This window comes from Littorina saxatilis, linkage group LG7 (assembly GCF_037325665.1).
Source record: "Littorina saxatilis isolate snail1 linkage group LG7, US_GU_Lsax_2.0, whole genome shotgun sequence".
NCBI classification, from domain to species: domain Eukaryota; kingdom Metazoa; phylum Mollusca; class Gastropoda; order Littorinimorpha; family Littorinidae; genus Littorina; species Littorina saxatilis.
In genome coordinates this window covers 47,395,318-47,415,200 of record NC_090251.1, presented here as the reverse complement: position 1 = coordinate 47,415,200, position 19,883 = coordinate 47,395,318, and the positions used below count along the sequence as shown (strand labels likewise).

The window sequence follows — 19,883 nt, the reverse complement described above, 5'->3', positions numbered from 1 at the left end:
GTTAAGGGCGAAATGGCGTGTGGCTTTTAACACGCGAACAGTTGGCTAATACAATATTTTGTTCTGTGCAAGCAAACAGGTTATGTTTTTTAAACTTTAAAAAAAAAGTTAAAAAAATAAAATTACTGGATTACCGCGCGCTTTAATTTTTTGTTTTGTTTTGTTAAATCTCTCACGGTAGATGTAAACATTTGTTGTTGTTTTTTTTCAACAGAAAATGCACTTTCTTTTGATATTTACTTTAACTTCATGTGAATACCATACATGTGAATATGTACGATTGAGAAGCACATCTATGCTTGGAAAGAAACTGAATTCCTTTTTGGTCCAAACCAACAAAAACTGTGTCCAAGGACTGGTTTCTTGGAAATTGGCGTTACCTCCAAAAATGTGGTGTTACAAAAACATCAACCGAATGTAATCATTTTCATATCTTATTTAGCCCTGGTATGATTATACTGAGTATGTACATACTATTTTACGAGTGTGTCTACATGTGAAGCCGTGTTATTATACGAGCTACTTTTATCTTCTCTATTTGTACAATTTGAGAGAAAACAAAATCCAGATTCGTTTTTGTATTACTGTATTTTCATATTTTACACAATTAGTGTGATTTATGCATCGGCGCAGGCGAGGACGTTCTCCCGAGAGAGTCTTCTACTATCAGCTCTCATTGTAAGATCTTCTTCTTCTTCTTCTTCTTCTTCTTCTTCTTCTTCTTCTTCTTCTTCTTCTTCTTCTTCTTCTTCTTCTTCTTCTTCTTCTTCTTCTTCTTCTTCTTCTTCTTCTTCTTCTTCTTCTTCTTCTTCTTCTTCTTCTTCTTCTTCTTCTTCTTCTTCTTCTTCTTCTTCTTCTTCTTCTTCTTCTTCTTCTTCTTCTTCTTCTTCTTCTTCTTCTTCTTCTTCTTCTTCTTCTTCTTCTTCTTCTTCTTCTTCTTCTTCTTCTTCTTCTTCTTTGTTCATGGGCTTAGACTCCAACGTTCACTCATGTGGCAGCATACGCTGATTTCGGGGGAGGCATGCTGGGTATTTTCGTGTTTCTATAACCCACCGAACTCTGACATGGATTACAGGATATTTTCCGTGCGCACTTGGTCTTGTGCTTGCGTGTACACACGAAGGGGGTTAAGTCACTAGCAGGTCTGCCCATAAGTTGACCTGGGAGATCGAAAAAATCTCCACTCTTAACCCACCAGGCGGCAGCGACCGGGATTCGAACTCACGACCTCCCGATTAGGAGGCCGACGTCTTACCACCACGCCACTGCGCCCGCCAAGATCAACTCGCAAAGGGAAGTAAGCGATCTAGACACAAAAACAACAGAAAGTAAGAGTTATGCGGAACCCGTCTCCTGACATTGGCGAGAATCTGAAGCAAACGATTTCCACCCCCTCATTGTGATCAGCAGTCCCCACAACCATCTGAACTTTACCATCTGATTGAACCTCAGGGGTGAGCGTTCCGCGTTGAGGGCAGACGGTCTATTCTGCTAGGGGAAAGGCCCCAATTAACGGACACTTAAGGTTAAACCCATTTTTCTCAAAAAGTATATAACAGCGCAATTTTGAAAACGGATTATTGTAGATCTAACCTACCTTTATCTTCATGTTGAAAAAGAATTCAAAAAATCTGTTATACTTCAAAAGTTATTAAGGTTTGAATTTTTCGGCAAATTGTCCGGTTTTGGGAAACCTACTGCCTATTAAATCCGGACAGGGGGTCACCAAAATCCGGACACGAAATTCGCTGCTTAATAAAGTAACAAAAGTTGCAGAAACCATGTTTTAATTAACAATTGCAACCGTTTTCTTTTTCGTGAACGTTCATGTATTTTTACATTTAATTATTATGTCGGTTTTTGCAACTTTTGTCAGTCAAAAAGCAAGTTTTTATGAAGATATGTATCTTTTTCTCGAGAGAGGGTTATGCGTTATTTTTAGTCAAGCGAATTAACCGCACGTTCAACTACACACACACACACACACACACACACACACACACACACACACACACACACACACACACACACACACACACACACACACACACACACACACACACATATTTATTACATAATTATTACACATATTACATAGTCCGTTATTTGGGCGCACGTGGTGGACGGTATTTGGAAAACCCCACTAGTTGGAGTTACAGTGAAGCTGTTGAAAAATGCGTTCATTGAGTATGTCGTATTGCATGGTATTTACTAATAGAGTGTATGTACTATCTACTTCAACCAATCAATTCATCTTAGAAAGTCGTAACTTCTTGCTGCACTTAGTTTACAAATGTCTAAAATTACAGCGAGAGAGCGAAAAACAGAAAACCACTTACCGTGCAGAATGCGTGCGTTCAGTCGCCATGTTATTTTGGTGCGAAGTGTAAGGGGATATCACTGAATCGTTTCGCGCAAAAAACATTTTTGTTGTGACCTCCTATTTCTGAGATATCGCGTGTCCGTTATTAGGCGCCCGTCCGGTAATTAGGGCCTTTCCCCTACATCACCGAAACTTCATATACTTAAAACTTTAAAATGTTACCTCAATGTGATACATGATTCACAAAACGGAATATCGTATTTCCCAGTTCTCAAACACTGCGCCTCAGTGTTGCGGTTGATGGGCGCGATGGCTTGGTGGTAAGACGCCGGCCTCCAAAGCGGAAGGTCGTGGGTTCGAATCCCGGCCGCGCCTGGTGGGTTTAGGTGGAGATTTTTCCGATCTCCCAGGTCAACGTATGTGCAGACTTGCTAGTGCGTTATCCCCCTTCGTGTGTACACGCAAGCACAAGACCAAGTGCGCACGGAAAATATCCTGTAATCCATGTCAGAGTTCGTTGGGTTATAGAAACACGAAAATACCCAGCATGCTTCCTCCGAAAGCAGCGTATGGCTGCCTAAATGGCGGGGTAAAAACGGTCATACACGTAAAAATCCACTCGTGCAAAAACACGAGTGTACGTGGGAGTTTCAGCCCACGAACGCAGAATAAGAAGAAGAAGTGTTGCGGTTAAAAAACACATAATCTCAAGTTCACCAACATACAGGCGTGCATGCTTATACAGAGTCGAAGTCGATGAAGTAAAAGTAAATACACACTAAAAATGTGAATCCCATAAGCAAAGAAGTTATAGGCCGGTATCCACGAGTCGAGGTAAGAGGCTTTTATCCGAGACTAAAGTCTCTAAACTCGAATCCAGGGCTAAGGTGCACGAACCGAAACTGGGTTCCACCCAACTGGATAGGAACCAGCTGTGGGGTTTGATTGGTTAAAACATTTAAAAAAAATCGATTTCAACCAATCAGATGCCACGACTGCGTATGACCCACTTAGGTGGCACCCAGTTTCGCTCCGTGCACCTAAGCCCTGCAGAATGGCCTTGGTGAGTATCCATACCTCAGGAGAAGTTGACTGACGCCCCCCCCCCCCTCCCCCTCCTGCAATTGTATTTCATTCTTTTCCTCTCTTTCTTTAGACAAAGCCGGGTTTTTTCGTCTCACATGCCCCTTATGGCTTTGCCAGAGGGCGTAAAGCTTAAATTGTATTGGTGGTTTTCACAGAGTGTCGCGATGGGGTGGACATGGTCTTCGTACTTGACGGCTCCAACAGCGTCAACATCTTCAACTTCCGAGACCTGCTGGTCACAGTGACCAGTACCTCCGCCACCTTCTGGACCAGATTCCCGCAGTCCCGCCTGGCGGTCATCACCTACGCCACTGGAGTCTTCGAGACCATCCCCATCACGGACCGCAACAACCAAGATGGCTTCACCAGTGGTACGTTAGTGCGATGACGTGTTCTATGAGTTATATTGGACCATCTCTTTGACGCAACGTAGCCACCAGACTGGCTTTGACAATGGTATATTGGTGAGTTTGCCTGTTCTACAGGATATAGAAGACACACCTATTAGCAATGTAGCAACAAGACAGGCTTTACCAATGGTATGTTAATGAGTTGACCTGTTACACGGGTTATATTGGATCATCTCTTTGACGCAACGACAGGCTTCACCGATGGTACGTTAGTCGACCTGTTTCACAGAATTTATCAGATCAAACCAATTACGAAACAGAGCAACCAGACAGGCTTTACCAATTGTACGATAGGGCGTCGACCAGTTACACTGAGTATAGCAGACCGTACGATGCAGAGAAGCAGCCAGACAGGCTTCACTAATGGTACGTTAGTGTGATGACGTGTTTCACGGGTTATATTGGACCATCTCTTTGACGCAACGTAGCCACCAAACTGGCTTTACCAATGGTACGTTAGTGAGTTGATCTGTTCCACAGGTTCTATTGGACCATCTCTGATACGCAATGTAGAGGAAATTCAGTGCCAACGCTTCGTACAGCGAGCTTTGTAAAGTCGACCTTGTAAAGTCGATTATGCTCAATATTCTTAATGTCAGGTTTTGAGGTGTTGATGGCGCGAATTCGCGAAAGAAGTCATCATAATACATCACTTCTTGTTCAATTGTTTCTTGTTTCTTTTTTAGCAGTGAACAACCTAGAGTACCCGGATGGTGGGACAACAACAGCGGAAGCCATCATTGCTGCCACGAACCTGCTGCTAGCCAATCCGCGTGGCACTATACCACGTGTAATTGTCGTCATCACAGACGGCCAGAGCGACAATACAAGCAGCACTATCAGCGCCGCTCTTGCCGCAAAGAATGAAAACATGACTCTGTTCGCCATGGGTAAATCACTTATTTTGTTTTCTCTTAAAGCTTGTAAATATTTTGGGCAGGGAACCTGTCAATTACGACCACCTAAGAGACAAACCAAGAGACCAACCAAAAGTGGTCGTTGGAAACAGGTGGTTGTTATGGAAAGGTAACTCATAGGAAAGAGTCTTGTTGGAGATCTTTTAGAATCAAAAAACAAGAAAGGTAGGTTGTTGGAACGTGTGTTATTGACAAAACAATACATTCACAGATATTTCGACCCAACGGTCTTTTAAGTGGACAGACAAACAAATATTCACACAAAACTTATCTTGATAGTTCTATCAGTTTCACGTCTACTCGTCAGGAAGACCGTTGGGTCGAAATATGTGTGAATGTATTGTTTTGTCAATAACAAACGTTCCAACAACCTACCTTTCTTGTTTTTTGATTCTGAATTTTGGAACGTTGGCAGTCTCTTTGTTTTTGGATTTGGAGATCTTTTTGGTTAGTCGTAATCGACAGATGGTCTTTGCCAAGAGGCCAGGTCGACTTGTACAACAAAGACGAAAACGCCGTCAATATAAATGTAAGCTCAAGTATATCACACACTCATAAGGTTAAGTGGTACGATACTGCAACTCCTAAAAATGTTATCGAATAACATTTAACTTTTTACCGGCCCTCCCTCGTCATCCCCCCTCCCCCACCCTCTGTTCCTCACCGCACTAAATGGATGCCCCTTATAGGCACCAGTTTCCTGTGAGGATTTAAGTTCAGTTTCAGTCAGTCACTCCCTTTGAATTGCTTCAGGTGTGGGTCCCTTGATCGACACCGACGAGCTGAACGGAATCGCCTCTGCCGACGGTCTGGCCACGACCGTTGCCGACTTCACTGTCCTGTCTCAGCAGCTGATTAACCGGATCGGAGAGCTCTGCGGTCAGTTGCCCTGTAATTGGTCAATGTTAGCTTGGCATTGCACACATATTATATCGTTTAGTCGTAAATCCAGCGCTTTATGCAAAGCAAATTAAATTACAAAATGAACGAATAAATACACAAGCGAAGGTGCTACTATGCGTGGCTATTCACGACCCACATCCCTTTCCTGCGCTTACAATATAACACAATACAATGCAGAACTACGCAAAACTATACAATACAATACATCACAATGCAATGCAGTACAATACAATACAATACAGCACAATACAATACAATACAATACAATACAATACAATGCATCACAATACAATTAAATACACTACAATACAGTACAGTACAGTACAGCATAATGCAAACCAATACAATACAATATACAATACAATACAATAAAACTGTAAAGTTTGACTGTGGGTACAAACATATTTATTTTAGGTGTACGAAAATTACATTGAGAGGTTGCTTTAGGGCAAGCATTGGCAATCTTTACTTTTAGTAGCGGGGAACAATAATTTGCTGTTGGTTTATTCTCAGCAGCACTTCCAAAACCTCTGATGATAAGTGAACACACACTTCTTCAAAAATAACAGAATCCTTTACCAAGACACCAGAATATAACAGCGTTGATGTTTTCTGTTTCTGCTTGAAGAAAACACACTTTGGTTTAAACAATTTTTATTCAGTTGCATGGATACAAAACCATAATTGAATTTTATAATACAGGAGCACAACATGATAAACTTATAAATGTGCTCTTAGAAACAAACGAGTAATGTGGTGGACGAACACACTTTATGATACAAGTATCAAATCAAATCAAATCAAATCAAATTAACTTTATTATCTCATATGGAGAAATGTCAGTGGTGGTGCATGTAACATGATGACAAACAAAACACTACAACATTAGCATTATATTTAAATATATGTACTAAGTAATAACATTGTTCTCAACTAAACACCTCTCTGCATACTCTCGTGCAATGATTCATCATGGACGCATTTCATTCTCAGTGTCTCGTCATTAAAAATGCAACATAATATGAAATGGTTGCCCAATAGTTTATTATCCACTTTTGTTGCATTTGTGTTCAACTTTATATTCCAGGTACGTCATTCACGACAGCGGCTCCACCAGTCACAACTGTCACCCTTCCACCTGTTGTCAACCCCGGTGAGTCCTGTTTTAATCATTGATAACTTTGCTGGGGGAAGAACAGGCTCTGTGGGATGTTTCTTTTCACCAAAACGAAGGTCAAGGTCGAGTGCCTGCATGAACACAGATTGACGTTTAGCGTAAACTTTACTCACGCTTCTTCAAAGTATTCATTAGCTAGTGTGTTTTTTTACACCCCCGGTATAGGGGTGTGTATAGGTTTCGGTCGATGTGTTTGTTTGTTTGTTTGTTTGTTTGTTTGTTTTTGTTCGCATATAGATCTCAAGAATGAACGGACCGATCGTCACCAAACTTGGTGAACAGGTTCTATACATTCCTGAGACGGTCCTTACAAAAATCGGGACCAGTCAAACACACGGTTAGGGAGTTATTGGTGGATTAAAATTATACAAGGACGTATAGAGGGACATCTTAATGGTCAAAGGGAAATAACCATTCTCACTCAGTCACTGCCACCAACTGAGAAGGTTATTTCCCTTTGACGGGGGTGTTTTTCCTACCTCGGAGGAATTTCTTGTTTTTAACTTGATTTGTATTGTTTTAAATGTTTGCGTAATGTAGTTGACAGTTGGTAAAGGACGGATGTGTACAAGAAGGTATACAGCCGAGTGGGAGCCAGCCGCGGAGTAAGAATGGGTTACAATTAAGAGAAAATGTAAGTTTTACGCCATCACGGCAAAGCCATAAGGGGCATGTTACACGGGAAAACACGGTTTGCTTGTACTGACTTATTGACTTACTGCCCGTTATGCCGCTTGGCATGTAGGGCAGCAAAGGTTTGTTTGTGATTCAACCAAATCCTTCCCCGCAGCTGGCTCCCACCCGGTTGGTAACTTTCTCGTGCACTACAGCCTAGTTCTTCGTGGTTATGTGTGTGTGACATGGTTGTGTGGTTGTTCTTGCTCTGATGAGATTTCGGGGATTTTTCTTCCAAGATGCAAATTATCGTTTGGAAAATAAAGAAAACTGTTAAGCAACAGACAAAGAGACAGAAATGAAGAGTCCGTTATGACGTCGGAAGTACAGGAGATTTGCTAGTCGACTTTGTCCACTTAACAGCTTGGAGCAAGAGGCGATACGATACGAGTTTGGGAAAGAGTGAAAAAAGAGTTATTTAGACTATTTTGTTTGCTTTTTTCCTTCCGCAGAGTGCAACAAACCCGTTGACGTGATTTTCGTGGTGGACGGGTCAAGCGCGGTCGGCAGCAGCAACTTCCAGACCCTGAAGAACGCCGTGCGGAGAGCTGCCCTTTACTACGACATCGGTCCGGCCAGCGCACGTGTTGGAGTGGTCACCTACGCTACGACAGTCACTGGAGGGTTCCTGCCAACTTCTGACCGTAATGCTGTGGATCAGGGTATGACCAAATTTTGTAGAGTGTGTGTGTGGGGGGAGGGGGGTGCTTATCCTGTGTGTGTGTGTTTGTGTGTGTGTGTGTGTGTGTGTGTGTGTGTGTGTGTGTGTGTGTGTGCGGGCAAATGGACCGGATATGGAACATTGCCGTTGTTTCGCTACATACAAAGAATAAAGTATTCATATTATTGTTGTTGGTAGCCTGGTTATTTTTCTTGAAGTTAATTATGCTGCTGTATCATCGTGGCATTCTCTTTGTTTGGCTGGACCATTGTGATACGTGATGATATACCTGTTAGTGAAACAGGATTCAACAAAATGTTTCTACACTCTTCAGAAAGCATGCAGTCACAGTTTAGTATGCGTCAAGCTGGAGGGATTCTCTTACAGTACGTAGAAGAACAGTAATAATTTGCTGCACAGTCCCTACGTTGTAAATGCATTGTTTTCACGTATTCATTTTGTTTCTACCAGGAATCCAAAACCTACAGTTTGTAGGCGGTTCACGAGAGACTTCTTCTGGCCTGGAGAGGGCCTTGAGAGACATTGTTAACATCACCAACGGCTTCAGACCGGAGGCTCCAAAGGTGGTGGTTGCCATCATCGCCGGCAACAGCGACAACCCTCCGAGAACTGTGCAGTGGGTCTTGAACTTGAGACAGGCGGGAGTCTACGTCTATGCCCTGGGTGAGGATAAATGTGATATGTGTGTGTGTGTGTGTGTGTGTGTGTGTGTGTGTGTGTTTGTGTATGTGTTTGTGTGTTTGTTTGTGTGTGTGTGTGTGTGTCTGCGTGTGTGTGTGTGTGGGTATGGATGCCTGCGTGTGTGTGTGTGTATGTGGTTGTGTGTGTGAATGCATGTGTGTGTGTGTGTGTGTGTGTGTGTGTGTGTGTGTGTGTGTGTGTGTGTGTGTGTGTGCATGCATGTACGTATGTGTGCGTGTGTGTATATGTGTGTGCGTGTTGTTTGTGTGTACGTACGTGCGTCTATGCGTGCGTGCGTTTGTGTGCGTGTGTGTATTTGTGTGTGCGCGTACGTGCGTGTAAGCACGTGTGCGTGTGTGTGTGTGTGCGTTCGAAGTTCTATGCGCGCGATCCTGTGTCTACTGGTTAGGTTTTATCTATGCAACGCCTCACCATGACATTACAACATCCACTCTCCCGTGTTCCAGCCGTGACAAACAACGTGAGCGCCCTAGAGATGAACTACACGACCAACAACGCCATCACCCAGCAGTACCGGGCTACAGACTATCTTTTCGTGCGGGGCCAGCTCGACAACATCGTGCGCATGATCTGCGCTCGCGGTTTGTGCAGTGTTAACCAGATTTTCGCTAACCAGTGCATCTCACGCCCGTAACTTTTGGCATGCGCTGTGCAGTGTTTCTAACCAGTGCATCTCACGCCCGTAACTTTTGGCATGCGCTGTGCAATGTTAACCTGATTGTATCTAACCAGTGCATCTCACGACCTTAACCACTGGCACGAACTGTTTGTTGCACCTTTGGTATCGAATACAAAATGTGTCATGTATTCTTGACCTCACCATTCACGATAGTTCAGCCCGTCCTTAATTGAGCCCGAAGTCGACTTCGCAAAGACTTCGCGAAGTCCTTTGACCGAAACTTTAGTGCTAAAGCTTCGTGCGGTCAGCTTCGTGGAGTATACTTCGCGTAGTCGATTTCGCCCAGTTAAGGACAGGCTTTACTACGGGCATGAAGTTTATGCTGCACCCTCGGTATGGAACACGAAATGTGTCATGTTATGTCTGCTTAACCCAACCTTAGACGACCGTAACTCCTAGCATGAAGTGTATATATGCTGCACCTTTTGCATAGAATACAATGCATGTTCTGTATTTTTAACCCAGTCTTCTTAACCCTAGACAGTAACAGTAAAGAGTAAACATTGTACTTACTGCACTTGTTCCAAAACCAACCCTGTTAACCCTTGTCTCAGTTTAACGTTTCCCGTTGTGTTCTTGGTTATTTGACTGTACTGACCTCGCTACAGGCGCCTCATAGTCCATTCTGTGTATTTTTGTTTGTTTGTTTGTTTGTTTGTTTGCTTAACGCCCAGCCGACCACGAAGGGCCATATCAGGGCGGTGCTGCTTTGACATATAACGTGCGCCACACACAAGACAGAAGTCGCAGCAAAGGCTTCATGTCTCACCCAGTCACCTTATTCTGACACCGGAACAACCAGTCCTAGCACTAACCCCATAATGCCAGACGCCAGGCGGAGCAGCCACTAGATTGCCAATTTTAAAGTCTTAGGTTTGATCCGGCCGGGGTTCGAACCCACGACCTCCCGATCGCGGACGCCTTACCACTAGGCCAACCGTGCCGGTCAGGAAGCAGCTATGCAGCTGATTTTATAATTAAACAAATTTTTTAAATGTGTGCAAGAGAAAATGTTTTCTTATCGAATGTAAAATCCCAGGCATATCTGTTGTGGTGATCTGAATTGTTTATCCCAGAAGGACTGTGGTTTTGAATAAAAGTCCCGGTGTCTAATCTGGGTACCTGGGGTCACTGTGACACGACTGTTAACCCTTAACATACGGCTTAAAACCAAGCTTTATTAATAACCTTTGAGAGCAAATGTAAAGATTACAGAACACTTTTTGCACTAACTGTACCAAGCCTTGTTAACGAGCACTTTCTGTACAGAGCTCAACATGAATCAACTGCACGTGTGATAATGTTTAACCTGTGTAAAGCAGTATCTAAATTTAGAATAAGGAATTATAACGAGCATGAACAGCATGAGCTGCACCTCTGTTAGCTATTCTTATATTATATAATCCACACTGTCCCGGTGCACACGACCTTACTGAGCATGACCTGTTTAAAGGTGTCCAGTTTTAGATATATAGTACTATATTGCTATCCAAAGTGTCAGTCTAGCACTGTGGCTTCTAGATTACTGTCAAGAATCAACCATTTTCCTAGTACTGATGTAAATGCATGTGTTTTTGTAACTCAAACTAATTTATGAATAATACTATAGACTTCATGCATGTGTTTTTGTAACTCAAACTAATTTATGAATAACACTATAGACTTCATGCATGTGTTTTTTTGTAACTCAAACAAATGTATGAATAAAACTATAGACTTCATGCATGTGTTTTTGGTAACTTAAACTAGGTCATTTATAACACTATATACTTCATGCATGTGTTTTTGGTAACTTAAACTAGGTGATGTATAACACTTTAGACTTAATGTTCGTGTTTTTGTAACTCAAACTAATTTATTATTAACACTATAGACTACATGCAATTTGTATCGTGTAATGCATGTGTTTCTTGTAAGATAAACTATGAATAACACTTTAGACTTAATGCATGAGTTTCTTGAAAATCAAACTATGAATAACACTGTACGCTTAATGTATGTGTTTCTTGTAAACATATCTATGAATAACACTACAGGCTTAATGTATGCGTTTTTTTGTCAATCGAGCTATGAATAACACTGTACACGTTCAAGACCACCGTAAGAAAGAAATTTGCCACTGGCGCAATGTCCATACTCACTGCACTACAATCTAATGTTCTGTTAACCGCTTGATAACACTAGCCTAATAAAGATCCCTTTTGCATGTTGTTTTTTGTTGACCGCTTGATAACACTTGATAACGCTGAACTAATAAAGATCCGTGTGACATGTTGTTTTGTGTTGCACTCTGCATGTTCATCATTACTAGTTACACTAGTTTCTACATACCTTTTGATTGCCGTCAGGTTTTCAACGCCGATTACAGTTGGCGAAAACAAAAATATTCAAACATATTCAAAAGCTTACAGTTTCAGTTCGTGTGTGTAAATTTATGAATGTAGAAATCCAATCCGAAAAGTAACTGCATTTTTTTTTTAATGGAATTGTAGTACAGGATGACAAGTAAAATACCGCTTGCTTTTGTTGTTAATCGGTTGGGTTTCTTAAGTTCAAAAATACCCATTGCAACTATTTATAGATATTTCTTCGATCCTTCCAAGCAACTGAAAGTGTTCAAAAAGTGATTTTTTTTCTGAAGCAAAAAGACGTAAAGAAAGTGGTTGAAATATACAAATGAAAATGTTTTGCACAGCAGTTAATGTATAATTGGCACACACACACACACACTCACACACACACACACACACACACACACACACACATACGCACGCACGCACACCCCCCCCCACACACACACACACCCCCACACACACACACTTTACCACCCAGAACCATTTTTTGTTCAGCCGTGTCACGTTGGACCCCCCCCCCCCCCCCCCAACAAAATAAGCCAGAAAAATTGCTGTTATCACAATGCATCAAGCCACACGTCGCTGATAATAAGATCATGACCGGCGGCGATATGCGGCAATTTTACAGGGTAGTTTCCTACAGGAGATGAAACCACTGTAGGTTAAGGTAAGTGAGCATAATTATTGACTGCAGTCAACAGGAAGGACTTTTCACAAAGACGTGCGAATTAGGTTTTAATGAACTCTCAGTTACGTTAAGCATAGGTTGTGGGTTTTTTTCTTCTAAAAACAAAGAATGGGTTGGCGAATAGAAAGTTTGAGTGGTCGAAGACATTGGGATTTCGATTTTTTAACATCTCACTTTTGGAAAGTGTACGTCATTTCTTTGTACGTGTTTATATCTTTAATCGGAAAGCAAATGCATATCAGGTAGACTGTAATAGCTTACAATTTTTTTTTTCTTTCTTTCTTTCGTTCTTTCTTTCGTTCTTTCTTTCGCGTTTTTTTTAAAATTTTTTTTAGTGTGTGGTTATATTTTCTTTTTTCTTTTTTTCTCTTTTTTTTTGGGGGGGAGGGGGGTGAGAGCGAGGCAACGGGTGGGCGGAGCTTTATTTACAGCAGGTCACTTTCTTCTTCCTGTCTCACTGATTTCAATTCCTTAACTAATTTAAACGGCTCCACTGACAATAAACGTGTACCACCGCAGAACTGTGTTTTTTTTTATTAATTTAATATTCAAAGCATGTGCATGGCAGTTATATTATGTACACATGTGTTATTCTAGCAGCAGAAAGAACAGATATTTGATGCAAACATATCCCTCTTGTGTGTGTGTGTGTGTGTGTGTGTGTGTGTGTGTGTGTGTGTGTGTGTGTGTGTGTGTGTGTGTGTGTGTGTGTGTATGTGTGTGTGTGTGTGTCTGTCTGTATGTGTATATGTATGTGTGTGTATGTATGTGTGTGTGAGTGTGTGTGTGTGTGTGTGTGTGTGTGTGTGTGTGTGTGTGTGTGTGCGTGCATGCGTGCGTGCGTGAGTAGGTGTCCGTGCCTGTGTCTGTATGTGTGTGTAAATGTGCGTATGTGTGTGTGTGTGTGTGTGCGTGCGTGTGGGTGTGTGTGGGTGTGTGCCTTGAAATCATTGAGTCCCGCAAATGGGAGATAATCTTACCAAGTAACACACACACACACACACACACACACACACACACACACACACACACACACTCAAACACACACACACACTTAATAACTAACAGAAGTAGTTCTTTCAGTCTGTCATTATCTGTAATTGCATGTTGCTGATTTACGCAAAAATGCCTTAGATTTTGGCCAGTATTTTTCTATCAGCGCACTTAAAAGCGCGAAGATGCTTCCGTTCAACTAGTAATATGTCTGCCACTTTTCAGACTTTTCTACAACGACAAGTACTACCACTACGACAACCACCACGTCACCGTCAACAACGACAACAACACCAACTACAACAACCACAGCAACACCTGTTAGAGACTCCACCACCACCACCACCACCACCAGCACGACGGCGGCCCCTCCATCCCCCCCTGCAGACAATTGTAGGATTCCAAGCATCATCTTTTGTTTGTTCGGATCGATTTGTTGTTGTATTGATGCCCTTTGAAAATGTTTTTCTTTTTATCGCTCTGTTTTGTTTGTTCTTTCTTGCTTTCGTTGTTAGTTGTTTTTTTTAAAATGTACTTATTTCACTCATCCGTTCATTCATGTGTCCATTCGTTGACTCGTTAAGTTATTGATTCATTTGTATTTGTTTCTTTCATTCTTTTAATACATTATTTCATCAGTTTATTTATGTGTGTATTAATTACTTTTATTTCTTCATTCTTTTATTCGTTTAAGTATATAGTTTTTATGTATTTATTCATTTAGTCAGTTAGTTATTCAGTTCTTTATTGGTTTTTATTATCATCATCATAATTTGTATTTTTGTGTTGATCATTCTTTTAAAAACGGGTTGAGTCATAGTATAGAAAGAATTAAAGGACAATGGTCAGAGCATAAGAGATTGAACTTTAAGCTCACAGTGATGGTACCTTCAGCAAAGCGACTGAGATATGTTCCGTATCATCATTTTGCAGTCCTTAGATTTATCATGTGCTTAAATGCAGAAAGGAGGGAGTAAAGGTATCTTCGTGCCCGTGCCAATGATCGTGAGCACCACTTACACCTCTGTCCGGGCTTTCAGAGCACCTTGCCACTTGGACACAGTGACATACACAAATCTACTGTCCGACTGCATGCTTTCTGTGCGAGCGCCAATTTGTGGATTTAAAAAAAATATATAATTCAGAGACCATGGAGTATACAGTAATCTACAGTCTTTGGCTATTTTCCCTGATTGTAAAAGTTGACAGATACGAACTTATTTGACAAGAAATTCCAACTCTGCACAAGAAGCAAACCAGGTAGTGAACTTTTGGTAGGTGTCCAAGAGGACGATGCTCTTATCTCCAATGAGGATGGTTGCCTTGAATAGGGATTTCCTCAGTAAACAGAAGAAGAAGTTCCCAGCTAAAAGTCTGTGCAGAGCTGTAATGGCGTACACGATTATTAACGCGTGCAGGAAGGTGCTTTGAACAACCCCAGTGAACTAGCCTGAACTGTCGTCGTCCAGTACTGATTCAAAAATCAGTAAAACGAGGGTTTTCTTGTCAGAACGTTTTGGCATACTCTGTTTCAGCAATATGCAAGGAATCAGCCACGGCCATTGTTTACTGGTATTGTTATACTCTGTTTTAGCAAGCTGCAGTGACAGCCGTAAGGTTCTCGACATTGGCTTCCTGTATGACCCACGTGACTGCGCAGCGTTCATCCAGTGCTACTTCCGGCCAGACAACTCCGCTGTGGCCGTGCGCCGGACGTGCCCGGTAGGCCAGTTCTGGAACCAGGCCCGACTGAGATGTGATGAGGCCTGTAACGTGGATTGCCCTGAGGGTAAGATCTTGTGGAATGCTGTAGAATAGACGAGTTTCGGAAATAGCTCTGTTGGGTTTGCATGGGTGCCATCGGATGACATCTTCAGGATTGGACTACAATTTCAGCTACAAAACATGACCACACAACCAATATCCCAACTTAGCCCCGTGCAAGGTTTGTTTACTCTCCTTTCAGTATTTGAAACCATTTCCATGAACACTGTTATGTCCATCGTTAGGATCATACATATTTGAGTGAAATGTGCAGATTTTGAGGAGAGAAAAAAACCAAAAACATTTCCATGTGTCAAATAGACGAATTCCTAAAATAACTCTGTCGGGTTTGTGTGGGTGTTAAAAGAGTGAGTACCCTTGCTTTTGCTGGACAAATATTGACATGTGCTTCTTGTACACATGTGTGAGACACACACCCCTCGCTGGTGACTATCCTATGCCACGGGCCAACACAGGCCAGTCAGTAGCGAGGGGTGTGTGTCTCAAACATGTGTACAAGAAGCACATGTCAATATTTGTCCGAGCAAAAACAATGGTAACTCACCGAGTATATCCACGTACCACTTTATGTGTAGACACAGAGATGATATCTATGCACCAACCTGTGTCACCGTTGTGGCACGTATAAGACCTCAGTCATTCTGCCACAAGTGTGGTTGTCTTTTTGCACCTAACCACGCGCACTAATGGGTAGTACGAAAATGAACATGAAATACTTTCAGATCCCTGCAAGAATCTGCCGAACTCTGCCCAGCGGGCAATGAACGAGACCTGTCGAGGGTACTGGGAGTGTATTGATGGCGGCAGTCGACCTCGCTGTTGTGCCTCGGGCCACTCCTACGTCAGAGGGCGCGGCTGTGTGGAGGACTGCACGTGCAAGGATCCATGTGGACCCTCCGAGTGCAAAACATCAGGTGAGAGAATTAAGTGATTGCTTATGTGTATGATGGTGCGTAAGTGTATATGAGTATGCTTGAGTTCTTAATGCGAAAGATTTTGTATGAGTGCGCCTTGAGTCGCCTTGTGGTGAGATATGTGCGCGTTATAAATTCTCATAGTACTATTATTATTTAAGTTATTGAGACATCCCAGTGCACTAAGGGATTTATAGAGCAAATCGAGAAAATTCATTATTGAACGAAGCGCATAGCGCTGAGTTCAATAATTATTTTCGAGATTTGCTCTATAAATCCCTTAGTGCACTGGGATTGTTTCAATAACGATATTGTCAGTACCGCCAGAGAAAAAATAAGATTCAAAACGCACATTTTGCAACGCGCATTTGGATAGGCGTAACTGTGTGGTCAGGTTTGTGTCAGAGATCTACTTTTGTGTGGGCTGTCTCAAGTGTGTCGTGCTTTCGTCACACGCAAACTCTTGTTTTAATTTCTGTTGGTAAATTCCAGTGTAGCGTTAAGCTAAAAAGTGATGATCTTTCATAGAGACCTCATTTAAACTCGGAGAAAGGACTGTGCTCTTATAGTTATTTGCGATTCGAAACCTTCATCGAGCTTCGACAGGTTGACTGTGCAGAGTTTTGCCCCTTGCCAAGGTCGACGGTAAGCACATTTTCAAAATAAATGTGGCATGTTTCTCGTGTGGTATCTTCACTCATCGGGGAGTCTGGTACTAAATATGAACGGTAAGAATGCTCTGAACCCTACACGTATTATATCCCCATCGTTTTATCGTTCACATTTGCCCAACATGTTAATTTGCTGAGCGGGATTTATGTCGTCTGCTACGCTATGGCAATCGAACCACTGCACTGAGTCTCATTTCAAAAACAAAAATTGCTCGTCACGTTGCACTGAGTCTGCACGCATGAGGCAGGCTGATAATAAGTCTTAAATATGGTAAGAACGTTCTAAACCCTACACGTTTTCGATTCCGATTGTTCTTGCCTTGAAATAATAATTCGGAAAACATTCATTTACTGAACAGATGCAGTCGTATTTCAGTGTAGTCTGCTACGTGCTGATCTAGCTGCTACGTTATCGGAATAACACTTGTGTTTTCTGTTAGCTGCTGGGAATTGTATAATAACTCCTCATTTGGTAATGTGGATAATAAGCTACATGCCATTAACATGGCATAATTATGAGAGGAATCTTCGCAAGTCGAAACTGAAAAATTAGACACAGCGGGTTCTATTTTTAGATCAGTGGCAACTGTGGCACAGGCACATGCAATCTGTCAGAAAAAAACCCACTACTGCTTTAATTGAGAAACAGGAAATTTATGGTCATAATCATTGGTATTGTGGAGAATATAAGCTACATGTCATTAATTAATTCTGAGGATGAGAGTACAGTCTCGCTTTGGCAAAGGGTGTAAGAATACGCTCTGTGGAAAAGTTAGCGCACTCCAAGAGTGTGCTAACAGTTTTAGCGCATCGCCATTAGCCAATCAACTGGTTCACATCAGTCATGTGACACCAGTACTTACTGACAATTATTATTATTATAAATACATTATGCAAATACCATTTTATGGTTGGTTAATTCGTATGGTCCGGTTGCTCGCGTGGATCTTCGGAGTGCAAAACATCAGGTTTGTTGTTAAGACCGGGGTTTTCTAAAGTACTTGCCGTGCATTTTGTCTAATCGCTATTTTTGCTTGGTTGACATGGCCCTTTAGTTCGGCTTTGTGGATAACTGTAAGAGCAAAGTTCCGTGTGGCGCCTCACATTTTAAAACATAAATTTCGGGAATTAAGTGGTTTCTGATTGTTACTTATGCGTTTGCATATGTTTTGTAAATGTCTTCAACGGTTGGTTGGATGGTGCATCTGTCAGCTGATTCCTCCGTTTGTCTTTGTTAAAGGCATATGTACTCGATGACTATACACGCTAATTGCTTTACCAACAGCTGGAGACATGCTAAATTAAGTTCCCTGCAAAATATTGTGGTCTAGGACCCCTTCAATGTTGAGATATGTTAATTTTCATTTTGATCTGGATCGTCCTATTTATAGATTTGGCAACACATGTAACGTTGATGCAAGGGATCTAACACCGCGGCTTTGTTGACATCCTCACTTTTTCAGAGGCTAGAACAAGCTGTAATGCATGTATTATGGTCCGCGCATGGTGACATATCGTCATTATATGGTCTTATGGTGCGTTTGACATCGATTATGGGCAAACTACACTTTGTAAACACGGGAGCGCGTACATATGCCTTTAAGGACAGAATTCACAAAGACCCTTTCGTACACATAGAATGAAAACAATCAGGTTCATTTCTGTTTTTGAGTTATTCGATATTCGCTGTATATGTTGTGCTGATGAAAATGTTTGGTGTCTGTTGCAGCGGTGTGCGACCTGAAACCTGATTGGACTGACAGCACAAAGTTCGACATGATGACCCCTCCCTTTGGCTGGGTGTCCTCGCGCTGTCTGACCGGCCAGTTCAACATCACGACTTGCAGCTGTCAGTAGCTCTCGCCCTCTCCCTCTTTCTCTACTCCATTCTCCAGTATCCCATGAAAAGGGGCGTGAGTCTCAGAGTCACAGCGTCTCAGAGCGACCGTCTGTATTGGCAAAAGACGCAGATATGTTCGCCTGACTCTGAAGTAACAACCGACGGAAGGTGATGCCACGTTATGTGTGGGTCTCCTGTCTGTATCTAAAGAGTGGTTTTCACGTGTACAGCCTTTTTTGGCTTCCAAAACATCTCAAAGCTGTATGACCTAATGAATAAAGATCAAAAGGAACGGTAAAACATCTCTAAGCTGTATGGCCATTTGGAATAAAGATCAAGTGGAAACGGTAAAACATCTCAAAGCTGTATAACCAAACGGAATACAACTGTATACCTGGATATTCCCAGTCAGTCGGCGGATATCTAAAGATCAAGTGGAACAATAAATGTTCTTTAAGTCTAACGTTTTCACTTATCACTAGAAGAGACGTAAGTCATCTTTTAGCTGGCTGTGCTTCCAGTAAGTTAGCATCGCGATGAAATATGTATTGATTTCACCAGTTTAGCTTTGTCGCCGGCGATAACATTATGAACATATTGGCTTGGCAGTTGCTGTCACCTTTCGGAAATTGCAGTGTTATAGAAAATAGCTCTGCCTAAACCCACAATGTAAGCCTGTCTTCCTGCCATCTGCTATTCAATAATGACAGAACGTAATCGAATATGGTGCTCCTTTTTCATGCACGACAAAAACGTCTTGCACTAGAAACAATTCTTTCGATAAGTTGAAATACAGTTACTTCCAAGTCAAATACTCTCTGGATGCCTAAATAAAAGCATTTTAACTAAACACACTTATAATTAATGGCCTTTTGTACGATTTAATATGCTAGCCTTATTGTCGATTGTTTTTAATTTCGTTTTCGTTTTAAATACAATGTGTCGTTTTTGTTTGACACAATCTGTTTTTATATAAGTTTTGAAAATAAATTTGCTTCATTGCTGCACCTCACGATTTCTGGTTTGTTCATATCTTTCTTGATTGTGCTGCAAATTTGTTTCTTCTTCTTCCTCTTCTTCTGCG

The 19,883-nt window shown here is 41.8% G+C and overlaps 1 protein-coding gene across 4 annotated transcripts in view; it reads left to right on the top strand.

Moving 5' to 3' along the window:
• Nucleotides 1-19,806, top strand: part of LOC138971649 (collagen alpha-4(VI) chain-like) — a 36,937-nt gene extending 17,131 nt beyond the window's left edge. For 3 of the 4 annotated variants that reach the window (XM_070344419.1, XM_070344418.1, XM_070344420.1), the window contains 11 exons: nucleotides 3,565-3,780; nucleotides 4,506-4,709; nucleotides 5,490-5,615; nucleotides 6,727-6,792; nucleotides 7,944-8,153; nucleotides 8,624-8,836; nucleotides 9,322-9,456; nucleotides 13,815-13,982; nucleotides 15,184-15,378; nucleotides 16,097-16,288; nucleotides 18,689-19,806. In XM_070344419.1, the coding sequence (XP_070200520.1) occupies nucleotides 3,565-3,780; nucleotides 4,506-4,709; nucleotides 5,490-5,615; nucleotides 6,727-6,792; nucleotides 7,944-8,153; nucleotides 8,624-8,836; nucleotides 9,322-9,456; nucleotides 13,815-13,982; nucleotides 15,184-15,378; nucleotides 16,097-16,288; nucleotides 18,689-18,816 (1,853 nt within the window). In that variant the 3' untranslated portion in view covers nucleotides 18,817-19,806. The remainder of the gene's footprint in view (nucleotides 1-3,564; nucleotides 3,781-4,505; nucleotides 4,710-5,489; nucleotides 5,616-6,726; nucleotides 6,793-7,943; nucleotides 8,154-8,623; nucleotides 8,837-9,321; nucleotides 9,457-13,814; nucleotides 13,983-15,183; nucleotides 15,379-16,096; nucleotides 16,289-18,688) is intronic. The other variant, XM_070344421.1, reaches the window with a different exon arrangement.
• The last annotated feature ends 77 nt before the right edge of the window (nucleotides 19,807-19,883 follow it).